Source organism: Neoarius graeffei, chromosome 13 (assembly GCF_027579695.1).
Source record: "Neoarius graeffei isolate fNeoGra1 chromosome 13, fNeoGra1.pri, whole genome shotgun sequence".
NCBI classification, from domain to species: Eukaryota; Metazoa; Chordata; class Actinopteri; order Siluriformes; family Ariidae; genus Neoarius; species Neoarius graeffei.
In genome coordinates, this window is record NC_083581.1 from 70,654,312 (window position 1) to 70,673,586 (window position 19,275).

The following is a 19,275-nucleotide window of genomic DNA, read 5'->3' on the forward strand; positions in this document are numbered from 1 at the left end:
AACATTAACAAACTACGATAAACCAGCCAATTCTGCATGTGCCTCAGATAAGCCCTTTTCTTTTTCCGATCAGTAGAAACAGCACACTGCTCCAGCACTTTTTCTGAGAAGAAAAAAAAAAAGCAGCATGAGAAATTACTGTCAAGTTAAAATCCAGGGATGGGTTTCCCAAAAGCATCGCAGCACAAAGATCATTGTTAAATGGTAGTGCAAGCATCACAATGAACACTCACTCTCTCCTAGTTAAGATGCTCTTAGAGTTAAGAGGCTTTTGGGAAACCCACCGCAGAACGGGAGCTTATTTCTAGTAATCACAGAACGATGAAATGAGTGACTTGGAAATCGCATCATGGATGATTCACTGGAAGCTGTTAGAAAGAAAAAGACAATGCTGGCTGATTAAAGTGGCTAAGACGATGGCTCCGCTCGCTCTCAAACCTCACGCATGCTATATATATGATATGATCTATAAACCACAGTGACCCTGACCAAGATAAATCAATATCTGAAGATAATCAACTGCATTGTTTCCTCTAGCATTAGGCCAAAAAAAAAAAAAAAAAGTGTTTTTCTGGTTACGTAGATTTCAAAACTAGGGTCGGTAGGCAGGCATTTTTTTTTTTCAAGATGGCTGCCATAACCTATATTTAGACAGGAATAATTTCACAAAATATAATGAATTTCTTTGCAGGTCACCCGAGTTACCACCGTCTGATGAATCTGATGCAGCATGAGACACCTTTTAACATGAATTTTTCTGTAAATATAACAGCTCAATACACCATGAGAGAGAGAGAGAGAGAGCAGCCCCGCCCCTCTCTGCTCCCTGAGTGGAGCTCGTCGCCTTGGTAACGGTGCAGGGAAAAGACACAATATAACAAGCAAAGAGCGCTTTTTCTCAGAGTTCCCTCTCCTCGAACAACGCTGATTTACACGGAAACGAAAGGAGCTATTCACAAAATTCTTTTACACTGAGTGCTACAAGGCTCCCATGAACACATTAATGTAATTTTTTTGTCCCTCGTGTAAAAAATGTGGACACTAGAGCGAGTTAAAAACAAGTGACATTTCTGATTTTGCAGTAAAAGCGCTGCCACGTTTATAATGCGAGTCTATGGGAGAGCGCGCCTGTCCTCTCCTCACTTTCAGGCTTCTCATTCAAAAACTGTAAATCCTATCACTCAGGTAGACACATTGTGTGAATCAAGACAAGTATGACTACAACTTTTGAGAAAGTTGTGTGTGTAGAGTGAAAATTGTGGCTGAGAACAGTTTAAATGAGAAAGTGAGAGCTTTTTTTTTTAAGCTGCCTACACTCAACTCCTGAGCTCCACTGATGTGTAACGCAATAGACACCCATTATAAAGTCTGAATTTCTCCAGATTTGCTCATGGTGTTTGATCTGGGACTGATCAAAAAGTATAGAACCTAGCAAAAAAGTTGAATGCCAGATCCACACAGGAGAAGTTTGTCTCCGTTTTAAAGTTTGAATCATGTCTCTAGGTGAAAGACAAAATAAGCGTCATCTCTGCTTCTGTTCCCTCCGACGGCCCCGACGCACTACTGCCTCCGCTGAGTGCGCGCGCGCACACCGCATGTCGGGGCCGCGGATGAGTTACTCTCCCCTGATCAACGAAGTCGGCGGGGAATTTGTGGTTATTATCGGTACAAACAGCGCGAATCACAACTTAAATGAGTGCGGTTCAGTTTGACATTATTGTCAGTCCGTTCGATAAACATTTAATTTTATTAAAATCGAAAATTAATATTTAGAGCCTGTGGGCTACAAAAATAAGAGTCATTAAAGTAGCCGGCTGGACTTAATTGTGTAGTCGGCTGTATGGCCGGCAGCCGGCGCTTGTGGAAAGCCCTGATTTTCCCAGTGAGTGAAAAAAACTTCCAGTTCACGCGGTTGGGTTATATGTAAAAGTCGCGCCTGGGGAAAAAACGAAAAAAAAGTTTAGGGTCGGGCGGTATGGATTAGGGTCGGTCGGGTAACCGGAAACACCCTTTTTTTTTTGGCCTTATATTGAGGGGGCACCCCCCCCAAAAAAAAAAAAAAAAAAAAAAACAACAGGTGTGCAGGCACTAAGACCATGCAGAAAGAGCATCTGCTCAAAAACAGGAGAAAGGATGCAGGTACTAGGACCATGCAGAAACATCCACAGGGAAGGGTCCTGCAGGTGACCACTCATCCAGCACCCCCGCCCCACCCAAAGCCAGGAAACTCAAGAGAAACACTGAACTTTTGTTTGTTTCTTGAACATGCTTCATATCTGAACGCCCACTTCCACTAGCATGAGAGGAAAACACATTCAGTTTTTTTTATTGTAACGCACAACGACACTTCTCTCTACATGACTCTACAGTGCAATCGACTCTTTGCAGCTAGATGTCATGTGCTTGGATACCGCTTAGCAACACGAAAGTGGAGAGCCAAGCGTTCAGGTAAACAAAACCCTCGACAAGGTCAAGCACAAAAGTTTCTGCAGTTTATTGCGCTTCATCTCCTTCCTTTTCTAAAATAATTGTCAGCATAGTTTTCAAAGTTTACTTTTTACAGGGGAAAAATAAATAAATAAATTTGACCGCGAAGGAGGCATTTCTTTCAACAGACGGCGTTTGGATCTTCGTGGCCAAACAACATGGCGACTTCGCAAGGTACGTACACAAAAATAAAAAACACTTGGAAAAGCACTATTTTAATTCTCACAGCTCAAAGCAGCTCCATAATAAAAGCTTTCAAGGTATATAGTTGTTTTTGTAAGGTTTGGCTACATCAATGAGTGCATCAGCGTCTCATCGATCATTTCATGCGACATGCTTTTGTTCGTTTTTATTCCCCGAGAAAAGCGATCTTTTTAGACGGCAAGAATCACGCTGCTATGGCAACGGGATTGTTTACTCGTATCCGTGTCAGTGCTGCGTACGCGTTATCGAGCAGAGTGAGATTTAAACTTCGTAAAAGTGTCGATTTGCAGATTTTTGTTGCCAGGTTGTTTTTTTTTTAAATATAAATCACATGGCGACAGAAAACTTCTGATGAGATTTTTCGAATGAGAAACCTTTATTTGTCTCACACACACCTGATATCTGCAGGTGTAAGAGCTGAGAGGAGAGGGGAAGCCGAGCTTCATGTCATCATCGCGGTAATATTGTTTGTTTATATCTTCAAGATGTAGCCAAACCTTACAGAAACAACTACATACACCTTGAAAACTTTTATCACGGAGCTGCTTTGAGCTGTTAGAATTAAAATGCTTTTACAAGGTTTTTTTTTTTGGTGTATGTACCTTGCGAAGCCGATATGATGTTTGGCTGTGAAGATCCAAACGGCTTCCGTTGAAAGAAATGCCTCCTTCGCGCCAAAAAATTTCCCCCACGGTAAAAATGAGCTTAAAGTAAACTTTGAAAACTACGCTGACATTTCCTAGAAAAGGAAAGAGATTAAAGTGTTATAAACGACTGAAACTTTTGTGCTTGACCTTGTCGAGGGCCTCGTTGACCTGAAAGCTTGCTCTCCACTTTTGTGTTGCTAAGCCGTATCCAAGCACGTGACCTCTAGCTGCAAAGAGCCGATTATTTACTGTTCCGCTATCCGGCATCACCCGGAAGAGCATGAGTTCGTTTCTGCTTCTGGTTCCTCGGAAGGTTTCTTGATGTTGGAGAGTTTCTCTTTGCCCCTGTTGCCTGCGGATTGCTCATTAGAGATCCAAATCAACATCCTGCCTCATGGCAACGTTACTGTTACAGCAGCTACGCAATACATCTTCCCCCGTTAGGCCTTAGGGCCTGTCAGTCGAGAGCATCTTTTCCTCCACTCTTTACAGTTCAGGAACACCCCGTCCTCCTCCAGTTCGGCAATTCTCCCAATCCCATATTTCGTGAGCACAGCGTTCAAGATAATTTTTTTTTGTAGCAAAAAATGCTACACAATAGAAATTTTGTGTAGCAATTCCAAAACAGTGTGTAGCATCTTTTTGTTTCAATCTATATTAAGTCATAAAAGTGCAAGTGACAAAACAAAGATACGAGTCTTATGACAAGTTTACAACGATGTTTTGTTGCAGTGAGCCTTTATATCGTTGTGCTAATGGTAACAACTACGACAGCAAGCTTTAAGACCCATTTTTGGTCATTACACACATTACTCATACCCAGCTAGGAACGTCATCTGTTTGAGCCCTCATTTTAAAACTAATTTTATGATCAAGAGTTCCGAGTAATGTTAAAAATGTACTTCTAAATTTCATGAATAATGCAATTTACGCTTAAAAGTAATCATGCCCCAACTAATGGCCCTTTTCCACTACCCTTTCTCAGCTCACTTCAGCTCGCTTCAGCCCGACACGGCTCGCGTTTCGACTGCCTCAGAACAGCACGACTCAGCTCGCTTCAGCCCTGCTTAGCACCCAAAACTCGCACGGTTTTGGAGTGGGGCTGAAGCGAGCCAAACTGAGCCAAGTGGGGCTGGGGGCGTGAGGAGACACTCCCCTGTGCACTGATTGGTGAGGAGGAGTGTCCTCACATGCCCACACACGCCCCACAAGCACGCTGGGATCTGTAAACACCGGAAACCCGGAAGAAGAATAATTACGAATTACGAGAATTTCTGAAGCCTTATGCGCCTCGCCTCATCTATACGCTCTTGCCAGTATCTGCTGGCGTTGTCGGTGACAACAAGCCACAGCACCAAGACCAGCAACACTAACGACTCCATGTTTATTGTTTACTATCCGGGTCGTGAGACTACCGCTTAAAAGGTCACTGATGTCACTGTTTGCGCCGCCTAACGACATCACGTGACTTCCACCCACTTTCGCTAACTCCACCCAATGTGTCCACCCACTTCCAGCCAGCACGGTTCAGCGCGGTTGTAGTCGAAATGCAACTCCAACAGCCCCACTCAGCACGGCACGGCTCAGCCCGACTCAGCTGCATTGGTAGTGGAAAAGCGGCATAAGTTAAAGGCGAAGTCCGACACCATAATGGCTTATTTGATACAAAATATGTGTGTTATTTACCAGCAGCGAGGTCCATATCATGAAATACCGTGACCGAGGTCTTGAAAGTACTGAGCGAGGCCCTATGGGCCAAGGTCAGTATTCAAGGCCGAGGTCACGGTATTTCACCATACGGACCGACCTTAAGCTGGTAAATATTTTTTTCTTTACCAAATTCTAACAGAAAACGAGAGCGCCCGAAAGGGAAAGCCGAGCCGCCATTTTGAATCCTCATTCATGGCTGTAACACAAATGGCTTCCTCCTCGGTATACAAGTGCACTTCCATGGCAGGAAAAAAACTACATTTTGCCGCCTATGTAGTCCCCTATTTATACAAAATTGAGTCATTCAGGATTCAGCCATGTTTTTGCTCAGCGTTAGCAACAGTTACAGGTTTTTAGCTTTCTCCTGAAATGTTTTCTTTTATTTCATCTTCCTCAGGGTAGTAAAACTCGCTTTCGCTGTCAACACTGCAACCTTCTGGCTTCACGCGCACAATTCACTCTCTCCGCCTCTTCTCCTTTTTAGGAAAAAGCCAAACCTTTCGTTCCGCCTCTTCTCCTTTTCTGGAAAAAGCCAATCCACTCTCTCTGCCTCTTCTCCTCATCTCATCTCATTATCTCTAGCCGCTTTACAGGGCTCTCGTTTTCTCGTTTTATTCTACAGGGTCGCAGGCGAGCCGGAGCCTATCCCAGCTGACTACGGGCGAAAGGCGGGGTACACCCTGGACAAGTCGCCAGGTCATCACAGGGCTGACACATAGACACAGACAACCATTCACACTCACATTCACACCTACGCTCAATTTAGAGTCACCAGTTAACCTAACCTGCATGTCTTTGGACTGTGGGGGAAACCGGAGCACCCGGAGGAAACCCACGCGGACACGGGGAGAACATGCAAACTCCGCACAGAAAGGCCCTCGCCGGCCACGGGGCTCAAACCCGGACCTTCTTGCTGTGAGGCGACAGCGCTAACCACTACACCACCGTGTCGCCGCCTCTTCTCCTCTCTCGGAAAAAGGTAAAAACTTCTTCCTGAACCGGTCCTGTTGTTACAGTTCACTGCACAACAATAAGGCATTTTTTTTTTTTTTTTGAAAATTCCCGAAGGCACGTCTGCAATCAAGCCGAACAGCAATGAAAATACACAGACGTGGACTCAACTCAAGCAGTTTGTTTGTCTTAAATGACATCATGCGCCGAGCGGTCACGAAAATAGCCGAACAGAAATTTGCCGCGATCCGCGCTCACTTATTTTAATTATTACTTATTAACAATACTTCCTGGGACCAGAAGAAAATTACAGAGGGTTTTTTAACATATAAAGTTTCAAATGTGCATAAAATTAAAAACATTGCCTATGACCTTTAAGAGTTAATAATAAATCTAGTTTTGTCATTTTTACGATTAAAGAGATTCATATAGGTAGCGGTCTGAGTGAATGACCTTGACGTCCGTAACATCACAACAGGAAGACTATCGGTCTCATCGCCACTTCCACTATACTAAAACACAGAGCTGACTGCAACTCCGATCCTCCATTTTGAGCTAACATATCGCCATGCCACGCAGATGTGTTGCTGCATCCGCCAGCAACACAACAGAAGGTGGATTTACGTTGCATTCATGGTCCAAGAATGTTCAAACTGCAAAGATTTGGACGCATTTTGCGAGTTGTTCATGGACACATCGGGAGCCTACGAAGTGGTCTCTCCTCTGCTCTGCACATTTTACTTAAGACTCGTACGAGACCTCTGATCTGTTGAGGAGCGTTGGCTATAAGCCCGTATTGAAAGAGGGTGCAGTACCAATAATTAAAGAGAACTACAAGAAGAGGAAAGTATCTATTTTATTTCTTTTTTTTTTTTTTAAAAAGCAGAGTTCAGTTGCACCAGTTTTCCCAGAGTGAGCCGAGGGTTGTTGCTCAAACTCGGGATGGAACGGGACAGGACATATCGCTCAGGCAGTGACCTCCCCGTGGTTGTTGCTAAAACCCGGGACATCCCGTTCCGTCCCAGGTTTTAGTAATCTCCTGAGCTGAGCAGTAATGGCGGAGTACTCCGTATGGACAAAATAGAGAATGAGTGGACCAGACACCTGATTTCTAAACTGGATACTGCTGCCATCTCGCCCTTACGTGGAAGAAGCGAATGAACGGAGAACGAACAACTGAAAGTCAGATTGTTTCAAAACAGTCGGCCACAAGGTCAGCCTTCAAGAAGTGAGAACACAGACGGGTAAGCTCCGACTCTCATTTAGATCCAAAACAACAAAAACACGTTGTTTACCTGCATTTAGATTAACACATGTAACTTGTCTTGTGTGTTTAAGTTACCGGTATAGACCCCTTTGCATGTTTGTAAACAAACCGACCGTTGCCAGGATGCGCGCGCAGCCTGGACCCAGAAACAATGGCGCTGCCCATAGACCGGCATTATGAGCTGTCAGACTATGCCAAACAATTGTCGTTACAAGATCGAGAATGCTACATAAATAAGTTAACTCTAACAAGTGGACATCGCCTACCGGATCCGTATTTAATTAAAGAGTGGACGGACGATGTTAGTAAGTTCCCTGGTATACAATGGCCAGATATATACTCGTACCTTATTGACAAGACTTCAGTGTACACCCACGAAAAACTTCGTGCCTACAAGTCTTTAGACGCATATGATTATGTTATGTGCGGGCATGTACAACTAGATTAACAATGGGACATTCATATTCATTTTGTTTTAATCAAATTATGCCAGTGATGTGATGGCAATGTGGCTTTAGCTACAACAACAAATACCAACACTAAACAGCAATTTGCAGGAGGTAATGGCATGAAAGGAATGATAGTGTAAAGAGTGCAGCTAAGAGAAATCAGAGCTGCGTAAAAAGCGAGAGGCAGAGAGCAGAAATGAAACTGAACGGGGCGGGAGCTAGGTTAGAGCAGTCAATGTAAGTTAGCATTTAGAGTGAGGGCACACAATTTTACCTTTCCATCCTTGCTTTAAAATCGTGATTTTCGGCATACACAAATAATGATGGCACAAAATCTGGACTGCTTGAGTCAAGCGAGACCTCTCCTACAAACAAAATTGCATGCAAAGCTAACATGCTAACACTATTCATTACATTGTGTAACTATGACCCAGCTAATCAGACAAACGTTACCAAAGTATTTTGCTACTTCAATAAACGAAGACTAGAATAAAAAAGAAAGATTTAATAAATAGCCTGATCTTACCTGTGATGAAGTGGGCGCTGCAAACCCGCGCATTTTTGATGGTGCTTTCATCCCAGTCTACACGTTTGATGGCTTGTAGCCATAGACGTTGGCGATTTTTTTTGGAATGGGTGAGATCCTGCTGGAATTCTGAACATTTTAACCCCATCACTGCTACGATTCTGATACCCGACAACACAACAACTAGGCATCGCTGAGTCTTTTTTGGGTCCAGGCTGCGCGCGCAATTTCCGCTTACGTATGAATGACGTTTACTGCAAAGGGGTCTATAAGATTATTTAATTTGCTTCAGAATGTGATTGCTTCAGTTCATCTGATTATTTAATTAGCCTTTTACGTTTTATCAGTGAAAATGCATGCATGTACATGTACGTTGCATAAGTTCTAACACCCGTCCTGTTTTAATGAGAGTCAACCCACAATCAATGAAGTCAAATCAGTCTTAGTTGAGCGAGTCGGTAACGGTATTTCTTACTTTCACCATAAATTATTTATATGACTTTGGTCTATAGCTGTCAAAGGCCTCGGCCTTAAAGGAACAGTCCACCATACTTCCATAATGAAATATGCTCTTATCTGAATTGAGACGAGCTGCTCCGTACCTATCCGAGCTTTGCGCGACCTCCCAGTCAGTCAGACGCAGTCAGACGCGCTGTCACTCCTGTTAGCAATGTAGCTAGGCTCAGCATGGCCAATGGTATTTTTTGGGGCTGTAGTTAGATGCGACCAAACTCTTCCGCGTTTTTCCTGTTTACGTAGGTTTATATGAGCAGTGATATGAAACAAGTTCAGTTACACAAATTGAAACGTAGCGATTTTCTATGCTATGGAAAATCCGCACTATAATGACAGGCGTACTAACACCTTCTGCGCGCTTCGGCAGCGCATTGATATCTGAGCTCCGTATCAATGCGCTGTCGAAGCGCGCAGAAGGTGTTAGTACGCCTGTCATTATAGTGCGGACTTTCCATAGCATAGAAAATCGCTAAGTTTCAATTTGTGTAACTGAACTTGTTTCATGTCACTGGTCATATAAACCTACGTAAACAGGAAAAACGCGGAAGAGTTTGGTCGCATCTAACTACAGCCCCAAAAAATACCATTGGCCATGCTGAGCCTAGCTACATTGCTAACAGGAGTGACAGCGCGTCTGACTGCGTCTGACTGACTGGGAGGTCGCGCAAAGCTCGGACAGGTACGGAGCAGCTCGTCTCAATTCAGATAAGAGCATATTTCATTATGGAAGTACGGTGGACTGTTCCTTTAAAACCGGTTCCCGCAGTGACGTCACGCACTCAGGGCTGGCTGGCTCAGTGGGGCGGCTCGAATGCCAACTTTGCGCTCGATTTTAACTCTCAAATATATTTTTTGTTAATTCCCATTTATGCAGCATACAAGAGTCAAGGATGGAGATACTATCCACTCAAATTTAAAAATAAAAGGTCTTGCGTATCTGCTCCAAAGATCCGTCGTCTCATCTTGAATTGAAAGTTTGGCTACATTTTGGGTTTCAAGAAGACACGAAGGACACTGCAACGTGCTGCACGTCATGTTGATGACAAGTACAATAAGCGAGGGTCAACTACAAACCTCAAATCATTTAAAGCGAAAACACAACGTGGATGTAAACGAGGTAAGTGATGCCGAATTGAAAACTGAAAGTGTTACGAAAGTAGTAAAACCAAGTCGGCGGGGACGGTTAAAGCTGATATGATTTACTTTACCTGTTATCAGTTCGAGTTTAGAGCCAAAGTCACAAAACAGTTTTCCATGTTGCCGGGTTACTACTGTTACTTGTGCTAGTGTACTGACAGTACTGATTGAACTGTTATGAATATGCATAAAAATATTAAATAACTTTGAAGAGGAAGCTGTTTGTGAGTGAGAGTGACTGAACTTCACTGCTCTGCGCTCAGGAATTCATCAGTTCAAGCTGCCAAAATATCCCTATTTTAAACTTTTGTTTTAAGCATTTTACACTTGCATATCTTTTCCCTCATCAGTATTTGGAAAGTTTTCATTTTTCCAGACAAATTTAAACGGGATTTTGTTAATTCAAGTTTAAACTCTTAAGGTTTGTTTGTCCTTTATATTTAGTTGCAGAATCGAATCAGTGTCTTCGTGAATCGAATCGGTGTCTTCGTGAATCGTTGCAGCTTTAGTGTGCATACAGGGACAAAAATAAAACTAAAAGGAAAAAAAAAAAAAGAAAGAAGCATGGACCAAGATGTCGGAAACTGTAGCTGTTTCAGGCGAGACGGCGAAGTGCGTAATATATTTTGTGAAAATATGAGGGAAGTGCATGCCAAAGTGTGTTGGCGATTTACTTGCACGTGACTTGAATAACGCTGACGAATAGGAGGTATTACAAGACGAGAGGTGTGTTGGATACGTTGAAATAAAAGCAGTCGCTATAGCTGATTTTTTTTTTTGCAACAAGTCAAAAGACAAAAAGTCGTCCTAATGGTACTGTTAACCAATTTTTTTTTATCATTTGAATTCTCATTTATTGTATTTTTTATCGTTACGTTGACACGTGTTTGCTTTGCGGCTCTTTGAAATCAAGTCTGCAAGATGAAGGGTCCACGAACTCGCCAGCGTCGTTAGCAGGGCAACCAGTGCGAATTTTGATGCCCTCACCGTGTTTGGTGTAAATGTACAGCGTTTCGTGCAACACGCAGCTAACCGACCGACACACTGGAAACGCAGAACTGTTCAGACAATGATTCACTTTAGTACAAATACAGAGGTGATTACAGGAAATCACATGTGCCGACTGGTCGAAAAACTCAATTTCTCGATAATCACCTCGGCAAAATAGCGGCCAATCGCTTTGTCACCATGAGTGAAAAAGAATTCCAAACGATGAAAGAAAACGTTCCTAAAATCACTCAAGATGCAATGAAGTTTGGTATATACTCAAAGGCAAGGTGGAATTGTGAATTATTTTCTCAATTTCAAAACAAAAGTATTTTATGTGACTTGCATAGATAAGTGACAAGTCTGCACGCCATGCCTTTATTACATTCGTATGCCGCTTTTTAAGTTCGAAAAAAAAAAATTTTTAAATACAATCTTTTTAAACAAACACCTGTGCATTTATACTAAACAAAAAAAAAAAAAGACTCGCCTCAGGCTCAGTGAATCTCGGTGAATAATTGTTAATTACACCTCAAAGAACGTCACATTCTGTGTTGTCAGAGTGACTTGAACAGCTTTGTTTGTGTGCGTCATTGACATGATGACACTGGGAATTAGTCATGCTGTGCTGTGATGTGATGTGATGCAGGACACAGATTTGTGTCCAGGTTTACATCCATCACTTTCCTCGCAGAACCAGGTTCGGCCTCGGTGACAAGCGAGCGAGAAAAAAATATATAAATAAATAAAAAGCACCGGTGATGCGTGTGTTAACTTGGATTTCTCCGATTCAGCAGGTGGAGAGCGGCGCGTCCCCGGCTATAATCAGTGCACTGTTTGATGCCTCCTGCTAGGAAACTGTCTAAACAAACTGTATTAATAGCTCCTGCTACAGCCAGGAATGAGGAATCTGGAGCTTGAGTTGCCAGAGGGTAGGGGAGACCCCACAGAGTGTGCGTGTGCATGTTTGTGGAATGAACAGTTATGAAGGGTATTTGCGAACAGGTAGTCAGTGCGTAGCAGAAAGAACTGAACTTATCGCTGCTCAGAGATACGTACAGCCTATATGGACTGAAGTGGCCTGAGTGAACCCGAGCTTTGGTTATATGGAACAAATGAAACTCTATTCGCGTGTCTGCATATCGGCAGCGTGCCTGGCATTAAATCCGTGCCCAGGCAGTAGACAATACTGCGTGCTCCAAGACCCAAGGTCGTGTCCTGCTATGAAATCGGAAACAATCTAGTAACTATTTATAAAGTGGATCTTTGACTTGTTGATTAATAGTTGTAGAAGGACCAACGCTGTGCTGCCAGAGCCTTCAGAAAAGATATCTAAACTTCAGCAAGGGTCGACAGTGCGAAACAAGAAATACACCCATAAAAGTGATTTCCCCCCCCCTTTTTATTCCTGACTTGCACAAATCACACACAATACCAAAAAAAAAAAAAAAACTATCCAAAAGTGTATCAAGTTGCCGAGAAAATAAGTGACTTCTCTGCTGGAATGCCTGTTTGTGTTGGATGTGACATGCTACAACTCGACAGGAGATCCCAGGGGGCAGTGCTTCATGAACATGGGCGGGAATCATTCAAATGGTAAACTGTTAGAGATCTAATCCTGGGGGGGGATGAAACACAGACTTTATTGTGGCTACCGCTTCATAGAGGCAGGAGCCACTGTGTCACAAGAAAAAGTGTAACAATAGCACACTATTCCTATTAAAATGCCCGGTGAGCGTATACAATTCAGTTCACTATTCGAAATAAATGGACTAGACTAAAGAAACGCTTTCAGACATGTTTATGCTTATTACCCAGGGAAAGTGCGTTCCTATTTTAAAATACACTCCAGATCGTCCCCCTTTCCTCGCCTTCTTTGTCCAGCGGTCCCATGTGTGATGTCGATGTGACGCACTTCGGAGTTGTTCCAGGAAGTTGTCGAAAAGGTTATTGAGACCACTGAGCTCTAGCACCGGGCCTTTTCCGGGAAATAAGAGTTTGGGTCATGGCGACAGCTTGTGTATGTCAGCCTTGGTTTGGAGGGTTCAGTTTCGAAAACTCTAACAGTAGAATAATATAAAGTACAGACACTCGGTATATTTTACTTCTGTTATTTTTAAATTCTTCATTTTTGTGGCTACTGCGTCAGAGTAAATATATGTGCTATATTTACTGTATGGACGTGGGATCAGAAAACAATTTTATTTATAAGCAGTAGCCACATGGACCCATAGGGTACCCGTTTTATTTATTTGTCCCACGGAAGGTTTTAGTTTCTTCTTCGGTGGCATTCTGTGAAAACCGAGTGAAATCACCTGCAACAACCACGTCTTTCCTGCCGTTTGCTAGAGGTGCGATGATTAATCTATCCTTGATCTATCGATCCATGATTCAAAAAAATTGATTAAAATTTAATAAAAATCACAATTCACTAACAATACCTAATTTCTTTCCGATAGCCCTAGATGCAGAACAAATTTCAACAAACGGCATAATTTTGATAGGAAAAATTCGATTCGGTATCCGGAGCTGTACGTGGGCGCAGCCATGTTTGTGGTTGCGATAGGAATCTCGCGAGATTCGTGAACACCATGGCGGATGACTCGGAACTCCTGAAGCCACCAGCTTGGTGGCATTTCTTACTGTCTCGTGACAGAAAACAAGCGCTGTGTAAGCTGTGTGAGTCTAATTTTCCTTATCATGGCAATAAATTATTGCTGTCTCAGAACTTATTGAATCTCAGTGCGTTATGTCCTCGCTGAATAATGAATAGTGTCTCAAGACGTGGTATTCTGTATTCACTTTAACACAAGTGACTGTATTTTTGTGTTTTAAAAGATCGAGACAAAAAAAAAAAAAAAGGTCACTGCTTTTTTTTTGTTGTTTCTTTGTGTTTTGCGGCTTGAAAATTTAAAAATGTGCCAAAAATTACTGAACTGTGATGCATTCCAAGTCAATGGCGTGACTGGCGTCTGAATAAAGACTCCACAGGCAACATGACTTGTTTGTTTCTTATTGCTCTACATTTCTAGACTGACAGTTAACAGAATACTGACAATGATTTGAATCAGTCATAAAATAGGACAAAAAAAAAAAAAAAAGTGACTCGTGATTCAAATCGAAAGGTCAAAATTGTGATAAAACTGAATCGTCACACCTCTATTGTCCGTTACTGCATGGTCACGTGGTCCGGCTCAGCCAATCAGAGTGAGAGAATCGATCAACAAATACAGCGTTGCTTCCGGTCATGCTAGACCCAAATCGAAGACAATTTCGTGGTGGAATAATTGGATTTGCAGCAAATTATGGACAGCGGAGATGATATAAATTGCTTGAACACTAAAAGGCAAGGGGTTTTTTTGCCCCCGGGACAGAGTAGCTGGCGCAGTCCGTCTATCTATCACTAGCGCTTGTGGACATCTCTGATCTTCGCCAATACACCTTTAAAATGTAAACTCCGGAGAAACCAACCAGGATCAAAGCACACCTCTACTTCCTGCTCGATTACGGTGTCTCTTATTCAAGTTTTTCTTTGCACGTCTATTTCTGACCAAACACTACAAACAGAAGGTGTATTTGTTTGTATTCCGGGTTCCACCAATTAAACCTTTAAGACTCAAAGACTCAATTCCAAACTCAAACACATGATGGTTTGAAAGCCCGTACTGTTCAAATAATTAGATTAGATAAACTTTATTGATCCCTTTGGGCAGGTTCCCTCAGCGACAAATAAGCCAGAGTCGCCGAGAGCAGCTGGACACGGCACGCATTATACTAATATAGTAACTGAGGAGGAAAAACTACCCGTTTACAGCTGGGGTCATTGCCAACACCAGTCTAGAATACGTGACACCACAAACTGACCCATAAACTCCCTTCCTTGAACACGGCTTTAGTGAACTACAGACACTGACAGGAGGCAAAACAAACAGTCTCATTACTTGGTTATTAAAAGTAAATTACTTTAACGTCTGTGAAAGCTTGTAGCAGCACCCACACACATCGACACAGAGCAACTCGAGGACAAAAACATGACAGAACATGCTGTTTTAGTAAAATAATCAATGAAAAGATAGTGCGAGTTACGGTTTCCACTCTGAAGTCCCAAAGTGTTTCATTCCTCATATCATAACATTACTTCCCCAACAATTTCTTCTTAAAAGAACATGTACTGTACTTTTTATCCATATATAGCTACATGTAAATGCTATGACGAGTCTAAAAGTTCCTCTTCACTTACATTATAAAAACTATAAACAATTGTTCCCTCACCAACCTCTCATTTTTTTCTCTCAACTTCATTATTAGTTAATTACAAATCTCAGATTACATCAGCGATCAAAGGTTACTAGAGAAATGGGAACGTATTAGAACGAGTGTATGAATATAAATCTGTGATTTGCCCTTCAGCCAGCACGATGATCAGAGCAGCTGCGAAAGAAAATTAATCAAACACCTTCTGACCAATCAGAATGGAGAAATGAACAGTGCTGAGGTTTAAGAAAGAAAAAACAATTGTGCTGAAACAACATATACAGGAATAACAGGATCTGTCACGCCGACAAGACGCCCCGGTTTTGCTCTCCGAGAGACTGAAAGGTGGTGAAAGGGAGCGAGTATGACAATGTGGGATACTTTCACACCCCCAGTGACAAGGAACACACAAAAGGTTTTCTTCATTTGTTACAACTTCACGACAATTTCAAAATAATAATAATAATCACCACCACATTACCATTGTGCCAATGTGAAATAACATGCATGGAATTGTTCAGTGACCGAGTAAAGTACTCAATAACCATTTTGTACCGTAAACTCTGAACAGTGGTCCTGATGAAGCGTTCACATACACCGCAACCTCTCAAGCAGCTTCACGTTTCATAAATGTACCTCAGAAATAAATGCATACATTTTGATATCCGACACAAATTTCAACCAGGATCAAAAAAGAGCAAATATTTTCCTCTACAGTCGGGTCCGTAAGTATTTGGACTAACCGTTTTCATAATTTCACGTCTCCGCACCTCCACAACGGATATGAAACGAAGCCAGCAGGATGTGACTGAAGTGCAGGCTTTCAGCTTTAATTCAAGGCATTTAACAAAAGCAATGCATTAACTGTTTAGGAATTACAGCCATTCCCCCCCCCCCGCCAACAGTCCATCCATTTAGACAAACTCAAAAGTAATTGGACAACTGACTGACGAGTAGTTTCATATCCAGTTATTACTAGTTTATTCACGTCATGACAAATTAAGCAAATAAAAGGCCTCGACCTGATTCCAAGCGTTGAATTTGCATTTGGTGCCTATTCGCGGGAACTGTTCAGACAGTACGTGGTCAAAAGACGTGTTGATGCAAGTGAAGGCGGCCATCATTCAGCTGTAAAAATATCGCCTTGATGACTTCGTTTCAATCTCTACTGTGATGGCGTGCAGATGCAAACTCAGGAACGGTCGCTGTCCAAATACTTAGGGAACTGATTGTGTGTCGAGTTGGTCCAAAATTTCTGACAAGTGGACACTATAACTTGTGGACACGTTTTATTTTTAATTAAATAAAGAAATAAATTTGGTTTTTTTTAAAGTTTCATTTTATTTTATTCCATAATTCAAAAGTTACCAGAATTATTTATTAATTTATTATACATGGCTGTGTGTTATATATTTAATTTTACTTTTTATTGCATTACTTTTCAGCATTTAGTTTTTGTTCTTAGCACGGTCGCCTCACAGCAAGAAGATTCTGGGTTCGAGCCCAGCAGCCGGCGAGGGCCTTTCTGTGTGGAGTTTGCGTGTTCTCCCAGTGTCAGCATGGGTTTCCTCCGGGTGCTCCGGTTTCCCCCACAGTTCAAAGACATGCAGTTAGGTTAACGTCCATATCACGGGTAAATTCAGGAGCAAGATCAATGTAATTATCCTGTTTTATATTAAACTTTGGTCAAATATCGGTCACATTTTGTGCAATTTTTTTTTACCTTGCACAATACCAGAAACATTCAGTTGAAATCAAGCCATTTGAGGCGAATTGGTCCGCCTCTGAAAAAACTTGGCATTTGGATTTCCTGGCAAACATTGATTTTCGTGACGTCGCGTGCGGGACGCCTCCCTCTGAATCCTACGTCAGCACTGGTTTGTTTATGAGAAAACAACCTGGTGGTTTTCTGCAAATTTCTTCAACGTTATCGCATAATTATTAAAATGGTTAACAGATGTATCGTAGGAGGGTGTACAGTAGCAACACCAATCTTGATGGGATTAGTACTCATCGTTTCCCAAATGAAAGAGAAATGGGAGCGCTTGGTCTACACAGGCTGTGCACTGAAACCGTGCAAAGCTCGCACAGCCTGCTGGCGCTTCCGCAGGTGACGTCATGAATCTGGCTCCAGGCTCGCTTGGGATTTTTCCAGACGTGTTTTGTTATTTTATTTTTTTCTGCTGTAGACAGATGGCCTTGTGCAAAATTACCCTTCTGGATGAGTGTGTAAAGGGACATTCTTTCATATTTAAAGAAAACGAAATTGGTCCAGAATATGCACTTTAACGTGGGACAGCCTTGGGCTGAGGTGCCCTTGAGCAAGGTACTTAACCCCTGACGGCGTAGTGTGGCTGCCCACTGCTCTGGGTGTGCGCGCGTGTTCACTGCTTCAGATGGGTTAAATACAGAAGATGAATCTCACTGTGCTTGAAGTGTGCATGTGACAAATAAAGGTTGTTTCTTCTTCTGTACTTGTATCAATAATAATAATAATAATAATAATAATAATAAACTTCATTATAATTTATGACTACTACCATCATTAGATTTGTTTATTTATGACTCAGGAATAGGAGAGTCTGCTGAGCAGGGCAGGACATTTTGACTCTCTTCCTGATTAATTACAAGCTAAAGTCAGACATTAACAAGGCCACGACTAACCATCACACTAACTTGGGACGAAGCCCAAACCGCTCTCTCCTGGATCCACAGTGCACACTACTAAGGGTTTAAACCAACTACTTCCTCCTCTGCCTAGTGCACTTGTATAGTGCACGAGACGCGGTTTAGATTACAGCCTTTAATATTCCGCTGCCTTTTCCCGCACGCGCCCGCCCTAAACACTTAGTTTCAGCCGCGAGGCGCCTGCGCCTCTGCTCTCCTCGCGCTCAAAACTTCATCAAACCGGAACGAACCAGATTACAGTCGCACATCTTTCCAGTTTTACCTTTCAAAACTTTTTCCCCCCCAATGGACTCTAAAAATAAGTAAAACAGCCAGTTTGGAGCAAGTCGAGAAAACTTATGAGTCTCTCTCATCTCCGTCTCTGTCAAAAGATACAACTCGGCTCTTTCTAACAACTTGTTCATCTTGTTATACGGACTTCAATGCCCGTTAATCATTCTCTCACTTCTTTTACCAACCAACCAAGCTTGTTAGTGAAGCTCGTTAATTGGCTAACTAGCTTGGCTAGCATGCTAACCGTGTTATTTTTCACAAACCTACCCACATTCAGACACTCCCACCCTCTTCAGTCGGATTGGCTGACAGCTCGTAGAAAACATTTTGATTGGATAACGTGTTGGCAGACTTGTGAATGAGAATGATAAACTAGCCAATCCTGGGCCGGAAGGCGGGGTTTGTCGAAATACAGGCGGCCTTGCACTCAGAGCTCGGTCGCAGCTAACTAGCTATAAGTTGACAACACAACAAATGTCACGTAAAGTTACTTGAAATCCTCGGTAAATGTTTTAGAAATGAACAAGTAATCAGTTCGCGACTGTTTCGCTGAATTTCGTGTTAACTGACAGGCACAGAAGTGTTTACAAACTCACCTCAGCGCCCCTCTCTCTCTCTCTCTCTCTCTTTTCTCCTTTGGAATCTGACACGCCCCGCCCCCTTCAAGTATCGCGAGATTAAGCGTCACACGGTGTCATGTCCATTTCCAAAGCGTGATTTACTGGAACTGAAAGTGTGAAATTGAATTCTGGCAGCCCACGTGGTATAATTCATGGCACTACTTTCAGTCTCCAAAATGTCAGATCTTTTTGAACAAGGAATATTGTGTTGAACTGACACTGCGTGAATGTGAAAAAATGCATGTTGGCTATGAATTGGAAGAACTTTCACTCAGACATGACTAGCTCATACCACTATTTTCTCCAGCTTCTAATGCAAAACACATGTGGAGAATGGCAGGGGTGCATTTGTATTAACAGAGCACACTCAGGACTTTCCTGATGGAGTTTGTTCTTGCTGCCCGACACAACCAGCCATCTGTGGTTGGTAGAAGAGAGCAACTGGACTTGCTTGAAAAGTCGTGAAGACGTTTCGCCTCTCGTCCGAAAGGCATCCTCAGTTCTGTCTGACTAATAGGGAGTATCAAGTATTTATCCTCTCATGGATCATCATAGAATC

General features: G+C 42.4%; 1 protein-coding gene across 3 annotated transcripts in view; it reads right to left on the reverse strand.

Moving 5' to 3' along the window:
* atf7a (activating transcription factor 7a) overlaps positions 1 to 18,744 on the reverse strand; it is an 81,615-nt gene extending 62,871 nt beyond the window's left edge. Inside the window, exon 1 of one of the 3 annotated variants that reach the window (XM_060938443.1) lies at positions 18,693 to 18,744. Coding sequence is in view for 1 of the 3 variants with exons in the window: in XM_060938441.1 (XP_060794424.1) it covers positions 8,242 to 8,292 (51 nt within the window). In the remaining 2 variants the exon portion in view is untranslated. Of the gene's footprint in view, positions 1 to 8,241; positions 8,389 to 18,692 lie in introns of those variants that run through there. The other 2 variants (XM_060938442.1, XM_060938441.1) reach the window with 2 other exon arrangements.
* Between the last annotated feature and the right edge of the window lie 531 nt (positions 18,745 to 19,275).